Source organism: Callionymus lyra, chromosome 15 (assembly GCF_982586985.1).
Source record: "Callionymus lyra chromosome 15, fCalLyr1.hap1.1, whole genome shotgun sequence".
In the NCBI taxonomy this organism is placed as follows: domain Eukaryota; kingdom Metazoa; phylum Chordata; class Actinopteri; order Syngnathiformes; family Callionymidae; genus Callionymus; species Callionymus lyra.
In genome coordinates, this window is record NC_141832.1 from 2,152,690 (window position 1) to 2,173,080 (window position 20,391).

General features: G+C 38.5%; 1 protein-coding gene across 3 annotated transcripts in view; it reads right to left on the reverse strand.

The window, feature by feature from the left end:
* Positions 1–20,391, reverse strand: part of rbfox3b (RNA binding fox-1 homolog 3b) — a 300,077-nt gene that overhangs the window by 210,562 nt on the left and 69,124 nt on the right. For all 3 annotated transcript variants that reach the window (XM_087809403.1, XM_087809402.1, XM_087809400.1), the window contains exon 3: positions 8,433–8,492. In XM_087809403.1, coding sequence (XP_087665529.1) covers positions 8,433–8,454 — 22 coding nt within the window. In that variant the 5' untranslated portion in view covers positions 8,455–8,492. The remainder of the gene's footprint in view (positions 1–8,432; positions 8,493–20,391) is intronic.

Sequence of the window (20,391 nt, forward strand, 5' to 3'; positions counted from 1 at the left end):
AATTGTTTGATTATAGTTGAAAATTGTTTGATTATACTTGAAAATTGTTGGATTATAGTTGAAAATTGTTGGATTATAGTTGAAAATTGTTTGATTATAGTTGAAAATTGTTTGATTATAGTTGAAAATTGTTTGATTATACTTGAAAATTGTTGGATTATAGTTGAAAATTGTTGGATTATAGTTGAAAATTGTTTGATTATCGTTGAAAATTGTTTGATTTTAGTTGAAAATTGTTTGATTTTAGTTGAAAATTGTTTGGTTATAGTTGAAAATTGTTGGATTATAGTTGAAAATTGTTGGATTATAGTTAAAAATTGTTGGATTATAGTTGAAAATTGTTGTTGATTTAGTTGAAAATTGTTGGATTATAGTTGAAAATTGTTGGATTATAGTTGAAAATTGTTTGATTACAGTTGAAAATTGTTGGATTATAGTTGAAAATTGTTGGATTTTAGTTGAAAATTGTTTGATTATCGTTGAAAATTGTTTGATTATCGTTGAAAATTGTTGGATTATAGTTGAAAATTGTTTGATATACTTGAAAATTGTTGGATTATAGTTGAAAATTGTTGGATTATAGTTGAAAATTGTTGGATTATTAGTTGAAAATGTTTGATTATCGTTTGAAAATTGTTTGATTATCGTTGAAAATTGTTGGATTATAGTTGAAAATTGTTTGATTATACTTGAAAATTGTTGGATTATAGTTGAAAATTGTTTGATTATCGTTGAAAATTGTTTGATTATAGTTGAAAATTGTTGGATTAAAGTTGAAAATTGTTTGATTATAGTTGAAAATTGTTTGATTATAGTTGAAAATTGTTTGGTTATAGTTGAAAATTGTTGGATTATAGTTGAAAATTGTTTGATTTTTAGTTGAAAATTGTTTGATTATAGTTGAAAATTGTTGGATTATAGTTGAAATTGTTTGATTACAGTTGAAAATTGTTGGATTATAGTTGAAAATTGTTGGATTTTAGTTGAAAATTGTTTGATTACAGTTGAAAATTGTTTGATTATAGTTGAAAATTGTTGGATTTTAGTTGAAAATTGTTTAATTATAGTTGAAAATTGTTTGATTACAGTTGAAAATTGTTTGATTATAGTTGAAAATTGTTTGATTTTAGTTGAAAATTGTTTGATTATAGTTGAAAATTGTTTGATTATACTTGAAAATTGTTGGATTATAGTTGAAAATTGTTGGATTATAGTTGAAAATTGTTTGATTATCGTTGAAAATTGTTTGATTTTAGTTGAAAATTGTTTGATTTTAGTTGAAAATTGTTTGGTTATAGTTGAAAATTTGTTGGATTATAGTTGAAAATTGTTTGATTATAGTTGAAAATTGTTGGATTAAAGTTGAAAATTGTTGATTATAGTTGAAAATTGTTTGATTATTAGTTGAAAATTGTTGGATTATAGTTGAAAATTGTTTGATTATCGTTGAAAATTGTTGGATTATCGTTGAAAATTGTTTGATTACAGTTGAAAATTGTTGGATTATAGTCGAAAATTGTTGGATTTTAGTTGAAAATTGTTGGATTATAGTTGAAAATTGTTTGATTTTAGTTGAAAATTGTTGGATTATAGTTGAAAATTGTTTGATTATAGTTGAAAATTGTTTAATTATAGTTGAAAATTGTTTGATTACAGTTGAAAATTGTTGGATTATAGTTGAAAATTGTTTGATTTTAGTTGAAAATTGTTTGATTATAGTTGAAAATTGTTGGATATAGTTGAAAATTGTTTGATTTTAGTTGAAAATTGTTTGATTATAGTTGAAAATTGTTTGATTATAGTTGAAAATTGTTGGATTATAGTTGAAAATTGTTGGATTATAGTTGAAAATTGTTTGATTTTAGTTGAAAATTGTTTGATTATAGTTGAAAATTGTTTGATTACAGTTGAAAATTGTTGGATTATAGTTGAAAATTGTTTGATTATAGTTGAAAATTGTTGGATTTTTGTTGAAAATTGTTTGATTATAGTTGAAAATTGTTTGATTTTAGTTGAAAATTGTTGGATTTTTGTTGAAAATTGTTTGATTATAGTTGAAAATTGTTTGATTATAGTTGAAAATTGTTGGATTTTTGTTGAAAATTGTTGGATTATAGTTGAAAATTGTTGGATTATAGTTGAAAATTGTTTGATTATAGTTGAAAATTGTTTGATTACAGTTGAAAATTGTTGGATTTTTGTTGAAAATTGTTGGATTATAGTTGAAAATTTTTGGATTTTTGTTGAAAATTGTTGGATTATAGTTGAAAATTGTTGGATTATAGTTGAAAATTGTTTGATTATAGTTGAAAATTGTTTGATTATAGTTGAAAATTGTTTGATTTTAGTTGAAAATTGTTTGATTATAGTTGAAAATTGTTTGATTTTAGTTGAAAATTGTTTGATTATAGTTGAAAATTGTTTGATTATAGTTGAAAATTGTTTGATTTTAGTTGAAAATTGTTTGATTATAGTTGAAAATTGTTTGATTATAGTTGAAAATTGTTTGATTATAGTTGAAAATTGTTTGATTATAGTTGAAAATTGTTGGATTATAGTTGAAAATTGTTTGATTATAATTGAAAATTGTTTGATTATAGTTGAAAATTGTTTGATTATAGTTGAAAATTGTTTGATTATAGTTGAAAATTGTTTGATTATAGTTGAAAATTGTTTGATTACAGTTGAAAATTGTTGGATTATAGTTGAAAATTGTTTGATTACAGTTGAAAATTGTTGGATTATAGTTGAAAATTGTTTGATTATAGTTGAAAATTGTTGGATTACAGTTGAAAATTGTTGGATTATAGTTGAAAATTGTTGGATTATAGTTGAAAATTGTTTGATTACAGTTGAAAATTGTTGGATTATAGTTGAAAATTGTTGGATTATAGTTGAAAATTGTTTGATTACAGTTGAAAATTGTTTGATTATAGTTGAAAATTGTTTGATTATAGTTGAAAATTGTTGGATTATAGTTGAAAATTGTTTGATTACAGTTGAAAATTGTTGGATTATAGTTGAAAATTGTTTGATTTTAGTTGAAAATTGTTGGATTATAGTTGAAAATTGTTTGATTATCGTTGAAAATTGTTTGATTATAGTTGAAAATTGTTGGATTCTAGTTGAAAATTGTTTGATTATAGTTGAAAATTGTTGGATTATCGTTGAAAATTGTTGGATTATAGTTGAAAATTGTTTGATTATCGTTGAAAATTGTTTGATTATCGTTGAAAATTGTTTGATTATAGTTGAAAATTGTTTGATTATAGTTGAAAATTGTTGGATTCTAGTTGAAAATTGTTTGATTACAGTTGAAAATTGTTTGATTATAGTTGAAAATTGTTTGATTCTAGTTGAAAATTGTTTGATTATCGTTGAAAATTGTTTGATTATAGTTGAAAATTGTTTGATTCTAGTTGAAAATTGTTTGATTATAGTTGAAAATTGTTTGATTCTAGTTGAAAATGTTTTGATTATAGTTGAAAATTGTTTGATTATAGTTGAAAATTGTTTCATTTTAGTTGAAAATAGTTTGATTACAGTTGAAAATTGTTAGATTATAGTTGAAAATTGTTTGATTATAGTTGAAAATTGTTTGATTATAGTTGAAAATTGTTTGATTATAGTTGAAAATTGTTTGATTATAGTTGAAAATTGTTTGATTATCGTTGAAAATTGTTGGATTATAGTTGAAAATTGTTGGATTATAGTTGAAAATTGTTTGATTATAGTTGAAAATTGTTGGATTATAGTTGAAAATTGTTTGATTATCGTTGAAAATTGTTTGATTATAGTTGAAAATTGTTGGATTATAGTTGAAAATTGTTTGATTATCGTTGAAAATTGTTGGATTATAGTTGAAAATTGTTTGATTATCGTTGAAAATTGTTGGATTATAGTTGAAAATTGTTTGATTATAGTTGAAAATTGTTGGATTATAGTTGAAAATTTTTGGATTTTTGTTGAAAATTGTTGGATTATAGTTGAAAATTGTTTGATTATAGTTGAAAATTGTTGGATTATAGTTGAAAATTGTTTGATTATAGTTGAAAATTGTTTGATTATAGTTGAAAATTGTTGGATTATAGTTGAAAATTGTTTGATTATAGTTGAAAATTGTTTGATTATCGTTGAAATATGTTGGATTATAGTTGAAAATTGTTTGATTATAGTTGAAAATTGTTTGATTATCGTTGAAAATTGTTGGATTATAGTTGAAAATTGTTTGATTATAGTTGAAAATTGTTGGATTATAGTTGAATTTTTTTTGATTATCGTTGAAAATTGTTGGATTATAGTTGAAAATTGTTTGATTATAGTTGAAAATTGTTGGATTATAGTTGAAAATTGTTTGATTATAGTTGAAAATTGTTTGATTATAGTTGAAAATTGTTGGATTATAGTTGAAAATTGTTGGATTATAGTTGAAAATTGTTTGATTATAGTTGAAAATTGTTAGATTATAGTAGAAAATTGTTGGATTATAGTTGAAAATTGTTTAATTATAGTTGAAAATTGTTTGATTATCGTTGAAAATTGTTTGATTATAGTTGAAAATTGTTTGATTATAGTAGAAAATTGTTTGATTATAGTTGAAAATTGTTAGATTATAGTAGAAAATTGTTTGATTATAGTTGAAAATTGTTAGATTATAGTAGAAAATTGTTTGATTATAGTTGAAAATTGTTGGATTATAGTTGAAAATTGTTTGATTTAAGTTGAAAATTGTTAGATTATAGTTGAAAATTGTTGGATTACAGTTGAAAATTGTTTGATTATAGTTGAAAATTGTTTGATTATAGTTGAAAATTGTTGGATTATAGTTGAAAATTGTTGGATTATAGTTGAAAATTGTTTGATTACAGTTGAAAATTGTTGGATTATAGTTGAAAATTGTTTGATTACCGTTGAAAATTGTTGGATTATAGTTGAAAATTGTTTAATTATAGTTGAAAATTGTTTGATTATAGTTGAAAATTGTTTGATTATAGTTGAAAATAGATTCATAACCTTGCTGTATAAAAACAAAATGCTTTGAAACAATAAAAATACTTTTTAACGCCATTCTTTGTTTCTCCTCCTGATGCTGAGATTTTTCGGAGAGAAAAAGTCATTTGAAAAAGAAAAAAACACAACAAGATGAAATTCCCCCTAAAAAAAAAAAAGGGGAAACAAATCAACGTCCTTGAGCAACAAAAACACCTTTAGTTCTATTGTTTGTTTCGACACTTTTAACCGACAAACTTTCCAATAAACTCTGGTCGACGCTCGTCTCTTTATCTCGAGAACAATCGCGTTCCGACCTCCCGGCCGGCCAATCAGGGGAGTCGCTGTTTCGGGGTCATTTCGGGTGGAACAATAAAACGAATGGCTGCAGTTTGTGGTTCTCGCGTCTGGATGTGAAACACATATTGTATCATGATTACACGCTCGCGCGCCCGCGGCGGCGCCGATTATTGCAAATTAGCCCCCGATTGGCCGTTTTTAACGGAATAAACGAGCAACGGCGTCCGTAACATAAATCACGGAGCGCTACACCTGCGGAGGATTTCGACGCTCGACTTGATTAAACTCAAACGCTTCTCTTTATTCCCGCTGTTCCTCCTCCTACGGCTCCGGCGGGATCGTAGCGCCGACCCGCCTTAGCGCCGGTCCGTCATTAGCTCGCCCGCAATAACACGCCGAGCAATTACGCTAATGAAAGACGTCCCCGTTTCCCTCGAAGTGCCCGGAAAGACGCCGGCGCTCGAACCCCTGAACCCCCCCTCCGGAGACGAGGCGGCGGCGATGAAGAGGCCACTGATCCTCGCCCGCCACCTGCCGTACGGCCCCGCCGAGGCAGGGGGCGCCGTCGGGGGACGGATGACGACGACTCGTGGGCGCCGCGGCGTATGGATAAGAGTCGGACGCCACTTGAGCGTTAGCGCATTAGCTCGGCGGGGGGGGGGACTTTATCGGGAGATTCAGCGTCGAAAATGTTTTCTGGAAAGTCAGCGAGTGACTTCCTGTATCGCTAACTCAAGATGTTAGCATTTAGCATCAACATGGCTAGGCTAATGTTGGGCTACTGGCTATAAATCTTGTTTTTTTTAAACAGAAGTAAGTAGACAACAACTACAATTTCAGCAAAGTTTTTGTAAACAAATCTACGAAAAATATGAACTTCCTGTTAGCATTTTAGCATAACGCTAACTGATACATTTGATACTATAACTATTTGTCTTTGATGTAGTTTTATTGTTTGTTTGTTTTAGTGTACAAACGTGTTTTTTTTTAAATTAAGACTGGAGGGAAGTCTTCAGTAAATGCTAATTCACTTCGAGCTAACACAACAACAAGAGATTCAGCGCCAAAATGTTTTCAGGAAAGTCAGCAAGTGACTTCCTGTATCGCTAACTCAAGATGTTAGCATTTAGCATCAACATGGCTAGGCTAATGTTGGGCTACTGGCTATAAATGTTGTTTTTTTTAAACAGAAGTAAGTAGACAACATCTACAATTTCAGCAACGTTTTTGTAAACAAATCTACGAAAAATATGAACTTCCTGTTAGCATTTTAGCATAACGCTAACTGATACATTTGATACTAGAACTATTTGTCTTTGATGTAGTTTTATTGTTTGTTTGTTTTAGTGTACAAACGTGTTTTTTTTAAAAAATTAAGACTGGAGGGAAGTCTTCAGTTAATGCTAATTCACTTCGAGCTAACACAACAACAAGAGATTCAGCGCCAAAATGTTTTCAGGAAAGTCAGCAAGTGACTTCCTGTATCGCTAACTCAAGATGTTAGCATTTAGCATCAACATGGCTAGGCTAATGTTGGGCTACTGGCTATAAATCTTGTTTTTTTTAAACAGAAGTAAGTAGACAACAACTACAATTTCAGCAAAGTTTTTGTAAACAAATCTACGAAAAATATGAACTTCCTGTTAGCATTTTAGCATAACGCTAACTGATACATTTGATACTAGAACTATTTGTCTTTGATGTAGTTTTATTGTTTGTTTGTTTTAGTGTACAAACGTGTTTTTTAAAAAAAATTAAGACTGGAGGGAAGTCTTCAGTTAATGCTAATTCACTTCAAGCTAACACAACAACAAGAGATTCAGCGCCAAAATGTTTTCAGGAAAGTCAGCAAGTGACTTCCTGTATCGCTAACTCAAGATGTTAGCATTTAGCATCAACATGGCTAGGCTAATAAGAACCTGTCACTGGATGTCAGCAAAGTTCTTGTAAACAAAACTCACACGAATATGAACTTCCTGTTAGCATTTCAACATAATGTTTTAAAATAGTAGGTAAGTAGACAAACAAACAAACACTAAATAAACGGGCGCTAACTAGCATAAACGCAAGCACCAACATGCTAACAAAGGCTAAACCAAACCAAAAAAGCTTGAGAACAAACTTGGCAGCAAGTAAATATAACAATACTAGAAGTTTGAAAACGAACAACAACAACAAATATGTCAGCAAAGTTTGTGTGCTAACTGATACTTTTGCTACTAGAACTATTTGTCTTTGATGTAGTTTCATTGTTTGTTTGTTTTTGTGTACAATTTTTTTTTGTTTATCAAGACTGGAGGGAAGTCTTCAGTTAATGCTAATTCACTTCGAGCTAATGCAACAACAAGCAATTCAGCGCCAAAATGTCAGCAAGTGACTTCCTGTTTTCGCTAACTTAAGATGTTAGCATATAGCATCAACATGGCTAATGAGAACCTGTCACTTTAACCCTTTTTCTTTTTAAACAGTAGGTAAGTAGACAAACAAACAAACACTAAATAAACTGATGCTAACTAGCATAAGCGCAATTTAACACGTGGGAAAAAAACTAAACAATGAAGAAGTTATTTTGAAAAACTCGTCAAAAATAGCACCAACATGCTAACAGAGGCTAAACCAAATAAGCTTGAGAACAAACTTTGTTACTTTGTTAGCAATTTTTCAATAAAAATAAAATATTTTTAGGAGGTTAACAGTCAATAAAACAACAACGATGTCAGCAAAATAAGTGTAAACAAAACTACTCAACTTCCTGTTAGCATTTTAGCGTAAAGCTAACTGATACATTTGATACTAGAACTATTTGTCTTTGATGTAATTTCATTGTTTATACGTTTTTGTGTACAAACATGTTTTCTTTTTTACCAAGACTTCAGTAAATGCTAATTCACCACGAGCTAACACAACAACAACAGCCTCAAAATGCTGTTTCACCTCATAATCACAGGCGAGTGTAAGAAAGACGCAGCACATCAACAGACCAACAGGGGGCGATAAAAAATCGACCATCTCTGGAGAAAACCCAACAAAACAACAAACGCACACAAGTGTAACAAGACGCTGTCAAAGCTAACGACGTAGCAACGTCAGCGAGCAGCCGTCGTGACATCAAACCAGCAGCAGGGGGCGCGAGAGAGACTGACCTGCCCAGCTCGGGGTCTCCATGTACGGCTGGAGCTTCGTCGCTCGACCGGATCAAGAATCTGGAGAGAAACAAACGTTTTAATCGTCGCACAAACGTAAAAGTCAACACAATTGTTAATTATTGACACGACAAATTACAACAAAACATGTGATTCAAGGTTTTTTATCGTCTTTGAAATATTTTCTCAAGTAAATGGTGAAGAAAACTGTGTGAAGAACAACAATTATAATAACTGTGTGTGTGTGAGTGAGTGTGTGTGTGTGAGTGAGTGTGTGTCTGTGTGTGAGTGTGTGTGTGTGTGTGTGTTTGTGAGCGAGTGTGTGAGTGTGTGTGTGTGTGTTTGTGTGTGAGTGTGTGTGTGTGTGTGTGTGTGTGTGTGTATGCATGTGTGTGTGTGTGTGAGCATGTGTGTCTGTGTGTGTGTGTGTGTGTGTGTGAGCATGTGTGTATGCATGTGTGTGTGTGTGTGTGTTTGTGTGTGAGTGTGTGTGTGTGTGTGTGTGTGTGTGTATGCATGTGTGTGTGTGTGTGTGTGTGTGTGTGTATGCATGTGTGTGTGTGTGTGAGCATGTGTGTCTGTGTGTGTGTGTGTGTGTGTGTGTGTGTGTGTGTGTGTGTGTGTGTGTGTGAGCATGTGTGTATGCATGTGTGTGTGTGTGTGTGTGTGTGTGTGTGTGTGTGTGTGTGTGTGTGTGTGTGTGTGTGTGTGTGTGTGTGTGTGTGTGTGTGTGTGTGTGTGTCTACACTGGCACAGTGTGTTTCTGCTGACTGGTGTTTCTTCATGTTGGCAACAGACCAGCTTCAGTGAAGCAGAGACGACGATATCGATTTCATCCAGAGATCTCACACTCTCCTCCTCCTGCTCCTGCTCCTCCTTCTTCTCCTGCTCCTCCTGCTTCTCCTGCTCCTCCTGCTTCTCCTGCTCCTCCTCCTGCTCCTCCTGCTCCTCCTGTTCCTCCTGCTTCTCCTGCTCCTCCTGCTCCTCCTGCTTCTCTCTTCTCCTTTCTTCTCCTCCTCCTCCTCCCATCCTCCTGCCTTATACTTATTTTCCTCCTTTTTTCTCCTCCCCCTCCTCCTCTCTTCTCCTTCTCTTCACCCTCTTCTCATCCTCCTGTCTTCTCCTCCTTCTCCTCCTCCTCCTTATCTCCTCTCCTCTTCTTCTCCTCCTCCTCTCCTCCTCCTCCCCTCCTCCTCCCCTCCTCCTCCTCTCCTCCTCCTCCCCTCCTCCTCTTCTCCTCCTCCTCCCCTCCTCCTCCTCCCCTCCTCCTCTTCTCCTCCTCCTCCCCTCCTCCTCCTCTCCTCCTCCTCCCCTCCTCCTCCTCCTCCTCTCCTCCTCCTCCCCTCCTCCTCTTCTCCTCCTCCTCCCCTCCTCCTCCTCTCCTCCTCCTCCTCCTCTCCTCTTCTCCTCCTCTCCTCCTCAGGTTCCACACTGAGCTCCTCCAACACAATTTGTCGTTTATCAAAAGTAATTAAAAGCAATTTCTTTTTTCTCGCGTTGATTGTGATTCGAACTAATCGTTCAGTCGAGAAAAAAATAAAGAGCGAAGGAAGAATTTTGAATCCAGAGGAGGAGGAGGAGAGGAGGAGGAGGAGGAGGAGGAGGAGGAGGAGGAGGAGGAGAGGAGGAGGAGGAGGAGGAGGAGGAGGAGGAGGAGGAAGATAAAAACATCTGCCGTGAGATCCTGGTGCAGCCGTCGGCAACACACACACACACACACACACACACACACACACACACAAACACACACTCCAGACTGCAACACACACATATCAGAGACACACACACATATCGCACACACGCACACACACACACACACACACACACACACACACACACACACACACACACACACACACACACTCCAGACTGCAACACACACCCACACACACACACACTCCAGACTGCAACACACACTTTACAGAAACACTCTACAAAGACACACACTCCAGACTGCAACACACGTGTCACAGATACACGTGTCACAGACACACACTTGTGTACTTGTGCTTCTTCTGAAGGACACCAGCTTTCCAGAGTGTTCCGTTCACAAGGTCACATCCTTGATACTTTAGTTCTTCCATCAACGTGTTCTTGTGTTTCAGCACCAAGGTCAGTTCCGTTTGCACTTCCGTGTCCAACAAGAACAACATGTATGTTGAGGTCAGTTTTCAACACGCGACACTATAGAGACCTAAGTAGTCGAGTGAAGAACAAGGATCTTTATTTTTCATTATATATATATATATATTTTTTTTAAGTACCAGTTTCACATGTATACAAATATTAATGTACACGCACATATTCACTTTAACACACGTGCAAATACACACTTTAACACACACGCACATATTCACTTTAACACACATGCACATACACACTTTAACACACACGCACATATTCACTTTAACACACATGCACATACACACTTTAACACACACGCACATATTCACTTTAACACACATGCACATACACACTTTAACACACACGCACATATTCACTTTAACACACATGCACATACACACTTTAACACACACGCACATATTCACTTTAACACACATGCACATACACACTTTAACACACACGCACATATTCACTTTAACACACATGCAAATACACACTTTAACACACATGCACATACACAGTTTAACACACATCCACGAACATACGTACATACACACTTTAACACACACACACACACGCACAAACAAACTTTAACACACACGTACATACACACTTTAACACACACACACACACACACACACGCACAAACAAACTTTAACACACACGTACATACACACTTTAACACACACACACACACGCACAAACAAACTTTAACACATACGTACATACACACTTTAACACACACACACACAAGCACAAACAAACTTTAACACACACGTACATACACACTTTAACACACACACACACACACACGCACAAACAAACTTTAACACACACGTACATACACACTTTAACACACACACACACACACATGCACAAACAAACTTTAACACATACGTACCTACACACTTTAACACACACACACACAAGCACAAACAAACTTTAACACACACGTACATACACACTTCCACACACATTTACATACACACTTTAACACACATGTACATACACACTCTAACACACACGTACATACACACTTTAACACACACGTACATACACACTCTAACACACACGTACATACACACTCTAACACACACATACATACACACTCTAACACACACATACATACACACTCTAACACACACACACACACACATGCACAAACAAACTTTAACACATACGTACATACACACTTTAACACACACACACACAAGCACAAACAAACTTTAACACACACGTACATACACACTTCCACACACATTTACATACACACTTTAACACACATGTACATACACACTTTAACACACACGTACATACACACTTTAACACACACGTACATACACACTCTAACACACACATACATACACACTCTAACACACACATACATACACACTCTAACACACACATACATACACACTCTAACACACACGTACATACACACTCTAACACACACACACACATACACACTTTAAGAAACACTAAAAAACATAAATTGATGATTTTGAAAACCATTAAAAAACAGAATAATTCAGATAAAAGAGGATAAAAAGAGTCCCAGGAAGATAAAGTTGGTAAAGAAGGGATTCATGTAACAAACGATCGTGTCGATCAACAGTGAGTTTGTTTCTCGAGTGAACGTTGCTGTTCGAGCGTCGAAGCTTCTCTTCTCTGCGTCTCCATCCATCTCAGCTGCAGTTATTAGTCGTAATCACGGTGCTAAAGTCGGGCTGATGTAAACCCGGCAGGAGGCGACGGCTGCTCTGGGACTTCCTGCGCAATAACAAGTCCACTCCCGGGATCCATCGCGAGCAGGAAGTCGGTCTCGCTCGCGTCTTATTTATTTATATAGACGGCGATTTCCCGCTAGAGCCGCGAGCGAAGCCGGCGCTCGTGTTCTCCGGCGGTCCGGACCCGGCTGTAAAAAGTAATGGACGCCCGGCAGTCGTACATCACGCAATAATTCACAAGTAGAAAAGTGCTTGAAACTTGTTGATGCGTTTCTTCGCCCGAGGCCCTCGCTAGCTAGCGCTGAGGCTACGCTAACTGCCGCGCTAAGACGTCCCCGAGTGTCGCGACTGAACGTGAGGACGTCAGACGGACGAGGAGTGTTTCAATATGAAGGCAGCGAGTGTCCGAGTGCACAGAGGATGTGAACGCTAGCTTAAAAAAAAACACTTTCTGAAGTAGTATCATCGTCTGAGAAGGGAATATTTTAGGAGGACGCACTCAGATCTGGCTCACAAGTGCTAGCTAGTCATGTTCCATTTCTTAAGGTAGCATCCTTACCTAGCAAACTGATAGTCCTAACAGAATATGAAGGCTAGAAGTATCTTTAAGTGACAAGCAAACATGTCAATAGCTCACTCAGATCTAGTACGCAAGTGCTAGCTAGTCATGTTCCATTTCTTAAGGTAGCATCCTTACCTAACAAACTGATAGTCCTAACAGAATATGAAGGCTAGTAGTATCTTTAAGTGACAAGCAAACATTTCAATAGCTCACTCAGATCTAGTACGCAAGTGCTAGCTAGTCATGTTCCATTTCTTAAGGTAGCATCCTGACCTGACGCACTGATAGTACAAACAGAATATGAAGGCTAAACATGATTACATTTATAAAGTAGTATCTTTAAGGGACAATATTTCATGAGCTGACAAAGATCTAGTATGCAAGTGCTAGCTAGTACTGTTCCATTTATGACTTTGTTTCCTCGGAGCGAGGACATGCAATTAGCGCGTGCTAAAGATTGTTCAAGTAAGAGAAAGGACACAACGGCTAACTGAGCATACACGCCACGCATGAAGTGAATGCTAGGTAAGCACATTTCAATTTCAACGTTAACTACGTTTGAAGAGCAACGTTTCCTGAGAGTAAGGCTATAAACACTAGCTAAGCATTGTTCCATTTCCAAGGTAGCATTCTTACTGATGAATTAACTTACAGCTAGCATCCTTATTGACCAAGAACAAAATGTTCGGATTGTACAAAGAGAAAGGACATGAATTCTAGATGAACCCAGTTTCAATTTCTAGGTAGCATCCTCATCGGACATCATTTCTTTTTAAGTAAGTACTGTTCCATTACCAAGGTGGCATCGAGAGAAACACTAGGATCCACATCTGAAGACCAAAGTCTCCTGAGAGAGAGAACACTAAACAAGAACATAGGATAAGAGCGCTAGCATGTGTCCTTGTTTCAGAGTAGCATGGGAGAAAGGACGTGAAGCTAACGATATCAAAGTAATGTTCCAAAAGTAGCATCCTTGACGTGCAAAGATTGGTACTCAAGGACGCAAATGTTAACTATTACAACGTCTACATAGTATCATCACTGGACAACATTTTCAGAAAGCAATGTTCCATTTCCAAGGTGGCATCCAGGGAAGCATTGATGCTAACCCATTGATAGCATTATCGGCTTTCTGTTGCTAGTGTATCATCTCCTGATTTCCTTTGACCATTTATGGTTTTTAAACAATCAGTCGGGTTCTCACCACTTCCTGGTTTGGGGAAGAGAACCAGAGGGACTGAAGCACCAGTTGAAATATGGCACGGAACTTTCATTTGTTGTTTTGTTTTATATTCAACTGTAAGGGTACGACTTGTTGTTTATTTGTTTATTCATATCTGGTGAATAATGTATTCTGGGGCTCCAGTCAGGGCCGTATCTGACCTCCGTGGGGTCAGGGGTCACCGTCACACGACGACACGGAAGGAAACAGGTTTGATCCTCAGATCGCCGACAGCAGGAAGGTATCATTGCTCAACCTGTCATCCCGCCTCGAGACACGAGTGCCCGGCGCCCGATCCGAAGTATTTAGATGGTAATTACTCTTGCGCGGAAATTTAAACTCTCACACGGGGGCAGGAAGTGAGGCGGCGGCGGCGGCGGCGGCGAAGAAAAGGCGGAGGTAATAAAGTGCTGAAATAAGCTCCCACTTCCAAACGCTCAAATATCTGATGATTCCTCTCATTGCTTTAATCTTTAATGTGAGGAATTAATCATCCCATTCATTATTTTAATAGCTGTCACTTCTCTCTCCCCGAAGTGATGATTTATAACCATTAGGCGGCGCGTCGGCTCGTGTGCGAGGGATTTATCGTAATGTTTGCACCAGGTAGCCTCCAACCATATTTCATTATTCTGACACGCCATTAAAATGCCCTGGTGATTAAACAACAGCTCTGAGGTCAGCGCGCACGAGCGCACGTGTCCGGACTCCGGTCCCGGCCGGAACCAGGTCGGGCGTCCATGTGCCGGGGCGTCCAGAAGGAAGTCCGTTCCTGCTGAGAAGATTCTCGGGGTTAAGTCAGTTCAACGTGTACACCTGTCAGGTACGAAGTCTTCAGGTCCGTTTGGGGAAACAGTGGCGGGTCTTGTTGGACTTCCCTCGGCCCGGAAACCTCCTCTAGCTCTGCTGAGGGAATACTGAGGTGTTCCCGGTTATTCCGGGAGACTTTTCGGGGTGTCAGGGGTTTGCTCCTGGTTCACCTGGATCTGGGTTTGTTGGATTATTTGGGATTTTAAGTAAGTAAGACACCACCGAGACAAACACAGGAGTCTCAGAAAAGCTCAAATAAAAATGTCTTGAGATGTTTCTTGAAGGAGTCAGTAGATCATAAAACACAGATGTTTCTTGAAGGAGTCAGTAGATCATCAAACACAGATGTTTCTTGAAGGAGTCAGTAGATCATCAAACACAGATGTTTCTTGAAGGAGTCAGTAGATCATCAAACACAGATGTTTCTTGAAGGAGTCAGTAGATCATCAAACACAGATGGTTCTAAAGCTTAGGACCAACAGTCTGGAAGGATTTCTCTCCTCTGGTCCGGAAGTTCAGGAACCATCAGTAGATTCTGATCCACAGACCTCAGAGCCCAAGCTGGGGTATAAGTCTGGATCAGATCACTGATGGAAGGTCTGACCATGAATAGATCTGAAAGTAAGAACCAGAATTTAAAAATGATCCTGAAAGAAACTGGCAGCCAGTGAAGAGTTTGAAGGAGAAATGTGAGTTCTTCTACTAGAGCAGCTCAGAATTCTGGCTGCAGAGTTTTGTATGAACTGCAGGCGAGAAGATCCTTCTGGTTTAGACATGAAAACAAACTGTTACAGTAGTCCAGGTGAGAAGACACAAACGCATGGATTAGTTTGCACCTCTTGACCCTGTAAGACCTGAACTCTGGAGCCAAAACGTTCCTCTATATGTGACAGAAAACAACGGTCATAATGTTATGGTTTATTTTGTAACCAAAGACGACACACGGACCAGCAAAGGATTCTCACCACTTCTACAATTTAAGGTCAGTTTTCAGCTTCTTCTACGACCCTCATCACGCCCCTAAGAAGTTCTCGCCCCGACAGCCTGACGGACTTCCAGCCCAAAGCTCCAAAGTTTGCATATTGAGTCTTTGAAGTCTATTCCTGAAGAATTCCAACGCTTCGAGTTCTGATTCCAGCCAATGTTCCCTTGTGGTCCCTTCATGAAGCTCCTACAAGGTCATCTCAACATTCACCAGCCAGTCTCGTCCTAATGCTCAGACACTCCTATCCTGGCGCCACATTCAAATCCCAATTCAATTTTAAATCCCAATGACCATTAGAACACTCTCACGTTCCATTCGAAAAATTCCAACGACAATCCGGGCCTTCCCGTCCACATGCTCCCGCAGACCAAATCCCGACTTCTACGACGTTCCCGCCCTGAACCGGACCGATGAAAGCCGATCAAATGGTCCCAGTAGGACTCCCTGGATCCTCCACCGCCGTCAGTCCCACGTCGACTCTGCTCCGAGTCGTCTCGTTCCTGGATTATTTACGCCCGACCGTTGCTAATCCCTGACGTGTCGGCAGAATCTCCCGCCGCGCGACGCCGCAGATTTATGACGGCCCAGGATTTTCCACAACGGCGCTGAAGTGGATCGTTTGAGTTACAGTGAGACGCAGCCGTCGTCGGGAGGAAGACACGGGTCGGAGCGAAGGCGACATCAGTCCAGTGGATGTGAAACCAGTATGCTAGTTCTCAGATTATTTTTTTGGGGGTAACTACGATTATTTCGGGTTTAAATCTGACTCGTGGGCCCAGTGGTTAGTGCGACACCCTAACAGGAAGATGGTTGTGGGTTCGCTTCCCGGTCTAGAGGGAGCAGACTTTGTAGGTTCTCCACGTGTCTCGTGGGTTTACTCCGAGCACTCCGGTTTCCTCTCGTCGTCCTAAAACATACAGAGGTCGATTGAGTGCGAATGGTTGTCCATCTTTGTGTGTCTGTCCAGGGTGTCCCCTGCCTCTCGCCCTGAAGAACCGGGGTTAGACCCCCGCGACCCCCGCGACCCCCGCAAGGGAACAAGGGGTAAAAAATGCATGATTTTGACTGGTTTGTTTATTTCTTCTCTTTGATCTAAAGTTTCCTCCGAGAGGGATCATCCAGACTCTTATTTTCTTTTATTCCCGTAATCCGTCCGATTTATTTGAATCCTCTTTTCTTCCGGACGAAGGAAAACCAAAAACCCTCAGACGGTCTACGAACGACTCCGCCGGCGAACAAACAGAGAATTACGGAAGCGGACCCGGAGTCTCGGCGGTAAATCTGCTCTTCCTGATCCGGGATCAGCGGCGTTTACTGGCGGCGGCGCCGGTAAACAGTCCAGTCAGAGGTGAGGCGAGTCTCCACGCAGTTTGTCTGACAAATGCTGCCGGAGCCCAGGAACGCCGGGGCTCGTCTCGGGGATTTGCACGGCGACGGGAGCCAAGCCGGGCCAGATGGCTGATCGGACCGGGTTTCGAAGAAAAGAGGCGGCGGCTCGACGCGAGGGTTCGACGGACGAGTCGCGAGACGCCACGAGGTCGGGGGTCAACCGGGGTCACGGCCGTAGATCGATTCTCGTGTGTTTTCTAGTAAAAACTTCACTAAACTGTGGGAAATAAAACTAATTTAACGGCTTCACAAAAAGATGCTGCGAACAGTTAAACGTGGAAATAAAAGTTAATTAAAAAGTAATAAAAAATAATATTGAACATCTATTATTGAAGATCTCTTGTGTTTATAATTTATATTATTTATTTTTCTGCTCCAATCATCCTTTACAGTTTCTCATCCCCTTTTCTTTTTTCATTCTTGAGCGACAAAACTCAATCAGAAAAATAATTAATAATAATTCCATTTTAGTTTTTGTCATGATTTATTTTCACATTTATTTACGAAACAAAATATATTTCTTATTGTTTCACTTAAAACAGAAGCAAATAAAACGATGAATTAAAAATCGATTTACTTTTTTAATTATAATAAATACATGAATCTAAACATACAGTTTATATATGTTTTAATAAGAGAAAAGAGCATTTTCTTTATAGTATTTTCTTATTTAAATGAAATCATATGAATAAAACAGTGCTGAATAAATATAAAATGAATAATTAAATACAATAAAATGGAAATAAAATCGAATTGGAGAAAAAATAAACTCTTAATTCAGTTAAATAAAATAACTTTACTCTTTATTTATTTATCTTCCTGAACAAACTCCAGTCACTGCCCTGAAGAAACACAACAACAATCTCAAGCAGGAATCAAACCAACAACCTTCTGACGATAAGCAGCAAAAACACCACAGAAACCTTTCCCTGCTACTATACCAACATACTTGAGTATTAAGAAAGATTAATTATTTAAAAATATAAAAAACTACTACTATATACTATATCAGGTATCCAAGCTTTCTTTTTAACACACAATATCAGGATAAAAACCTCGAAATATTTTGTCGTACCGATCAACAAGTTTGTGTAGCAAGGAAAGATGATGAAGCTTCATGAAGCATCGTCCATATGTTCACTTCTCTGTTTAATACTTGGTTCACACAACTACCGAAATACAAATTATAAAACTACAATATCAGGTATCCAAGCTTGCTTTTTAACACATGATATCAGGATAAAAACCTTTTTAAATATTTTGTCGTACTGATCAAGTTTCAGGAGTTAAGTAGAAAGTAATGGTGAAGCTTCATGAAGCTTCGTCCATATGTTCACTTCTCTGTTTAATACTTGGTTTTCCAGCAACTACTTGAATGTTGCCTCATATGTTTTAAAGGCCAAGAATAAAAACCTCTGAACCCGTGACTCTCTGATCTGAAGCGTTTCATGAAGCTTCGTCCATATGTTCAACTCTCTGATTTGTAAGCTAAGAAAAAACGCTGATCTTGAAACATGACGACACAGTTTCACGAAGCTTCGTCTTCATCTTCAGGGCCCTCTCGATGTCACTCTTTCATAACTATTCAAACCACTTCTAACATCATTTACAAGACAAAGGTCACAAGTACTGACCTTGGAAAATGACGACACAGTTTCATGAAGCTTCGTTCTCACTTTCTAAGGCCACTAGATGGCACTGTTTGCTGTATATTTAGCTGCTTTAGCAACAAATTAAATAAAGGCTCACGTCATTTTTAAGACAAAAGTCACAACTGGTACAGTTTCACGAAGCTTCGTCGACCCATCGCTAGTAAACAGCTTAGTTCGCCTGATGGCAGAACTGTCTCTGCAACAGATGTCGGAGTGTGTTGATCAAAAGAATGTTACAAAACACACACTATCAAGTCCCCAGAGTGTCTACACAACAAACTCCTTGTTAGCGGCGTGTTTTGTCGGGGGATTGGAACCCGCACTCCTTCTGGTGGTTCTCTCTCTTCCCTCAGAGAGCCACGCCCGTCGGGGGGTCACTTGTAGGGAACAGAGCTGGAGTTTGGGAGCAACAGGAGGTCCAGGAGCTGGTCCGGGTGTCACGGGAATGAAAGGAGAACCGAAGGAGGGAGGCAGACTGGCACGGCTAGTCGGGGTTGCAGCCAATTAGAATGAATCTGGAGAAAGATGAAGCAGTCGCAGAGACCCGGGGAGAGTTGAGGATTCACCCCCCCCCCGCTGACCGTGACTACAGACACGTCGCCCGAGGGAGTGCGCCCGCCAACACACACTCGCAGACACACACACACACACACACACACACACACAGCAGCGCTGGCAGGCCAAACAGATGAATTACTTATCAAAGAGACACACAGCAGACTGGCGATGAGAAGCTGCTGCGTTATCAATTCACCTTCAATTAGTCGACCTCGGCTTCTGCGCCGCGTCCCGGGTCTCTGTCGGCGCTCACCAAAACACACACAAACACACACACACACAGGTGTGGAGGAATTTAAAAGGCAAGCGTGTGTGTGTGTGTGTGTGTGTGTGTGAGAAGAATCAAAAATCCCGTCGACATGTGAAGTCTCGACGCCGCCGGAACACAGCGAGGGTTCCGACAAAGTTTCAGGGAATTGCGTCGAGTTGGAAAGACGGCGTGATGATCGACTCGGTGAAGGGGGGATGAGGATCAGCACCTCCGGTTTCAAGACTCACAAGACAAGACCTCATTTATGAAAAGATCAGATTGGAAAGTCTGTGGCTTGTAGCTACGGTTGAGGCTCCTGGATCCTGGTCCTCCAGGCCTCATACTACAGGCCAAAAGAACCAGAACCAGAGACAAGAAAGACCAGGTGCGAGACCAGGATGAGGTGCGTCTAGAAGACATAGACGAGGACCGGCTGAGAGGGACTTAACCAGCCGTGGACCTGACGTACAGAACCAGGTAAAAGATAACTCCAGGGAGTCTGGACGAAGTGGACCACGAGGACAAACTCGTCCCCTCTTGTCTTTAGAAGGTCTCGGGGGCGACCCTGGTCCGGGATGAAAGGTGGGATCCGGCCTCTCTATCAATAACATGATCATTAGCCAGAAAGCGCGGAAGTGTAATTTAACAGCCGAGAGACTCGGATCTTAATCGCGAGGCGA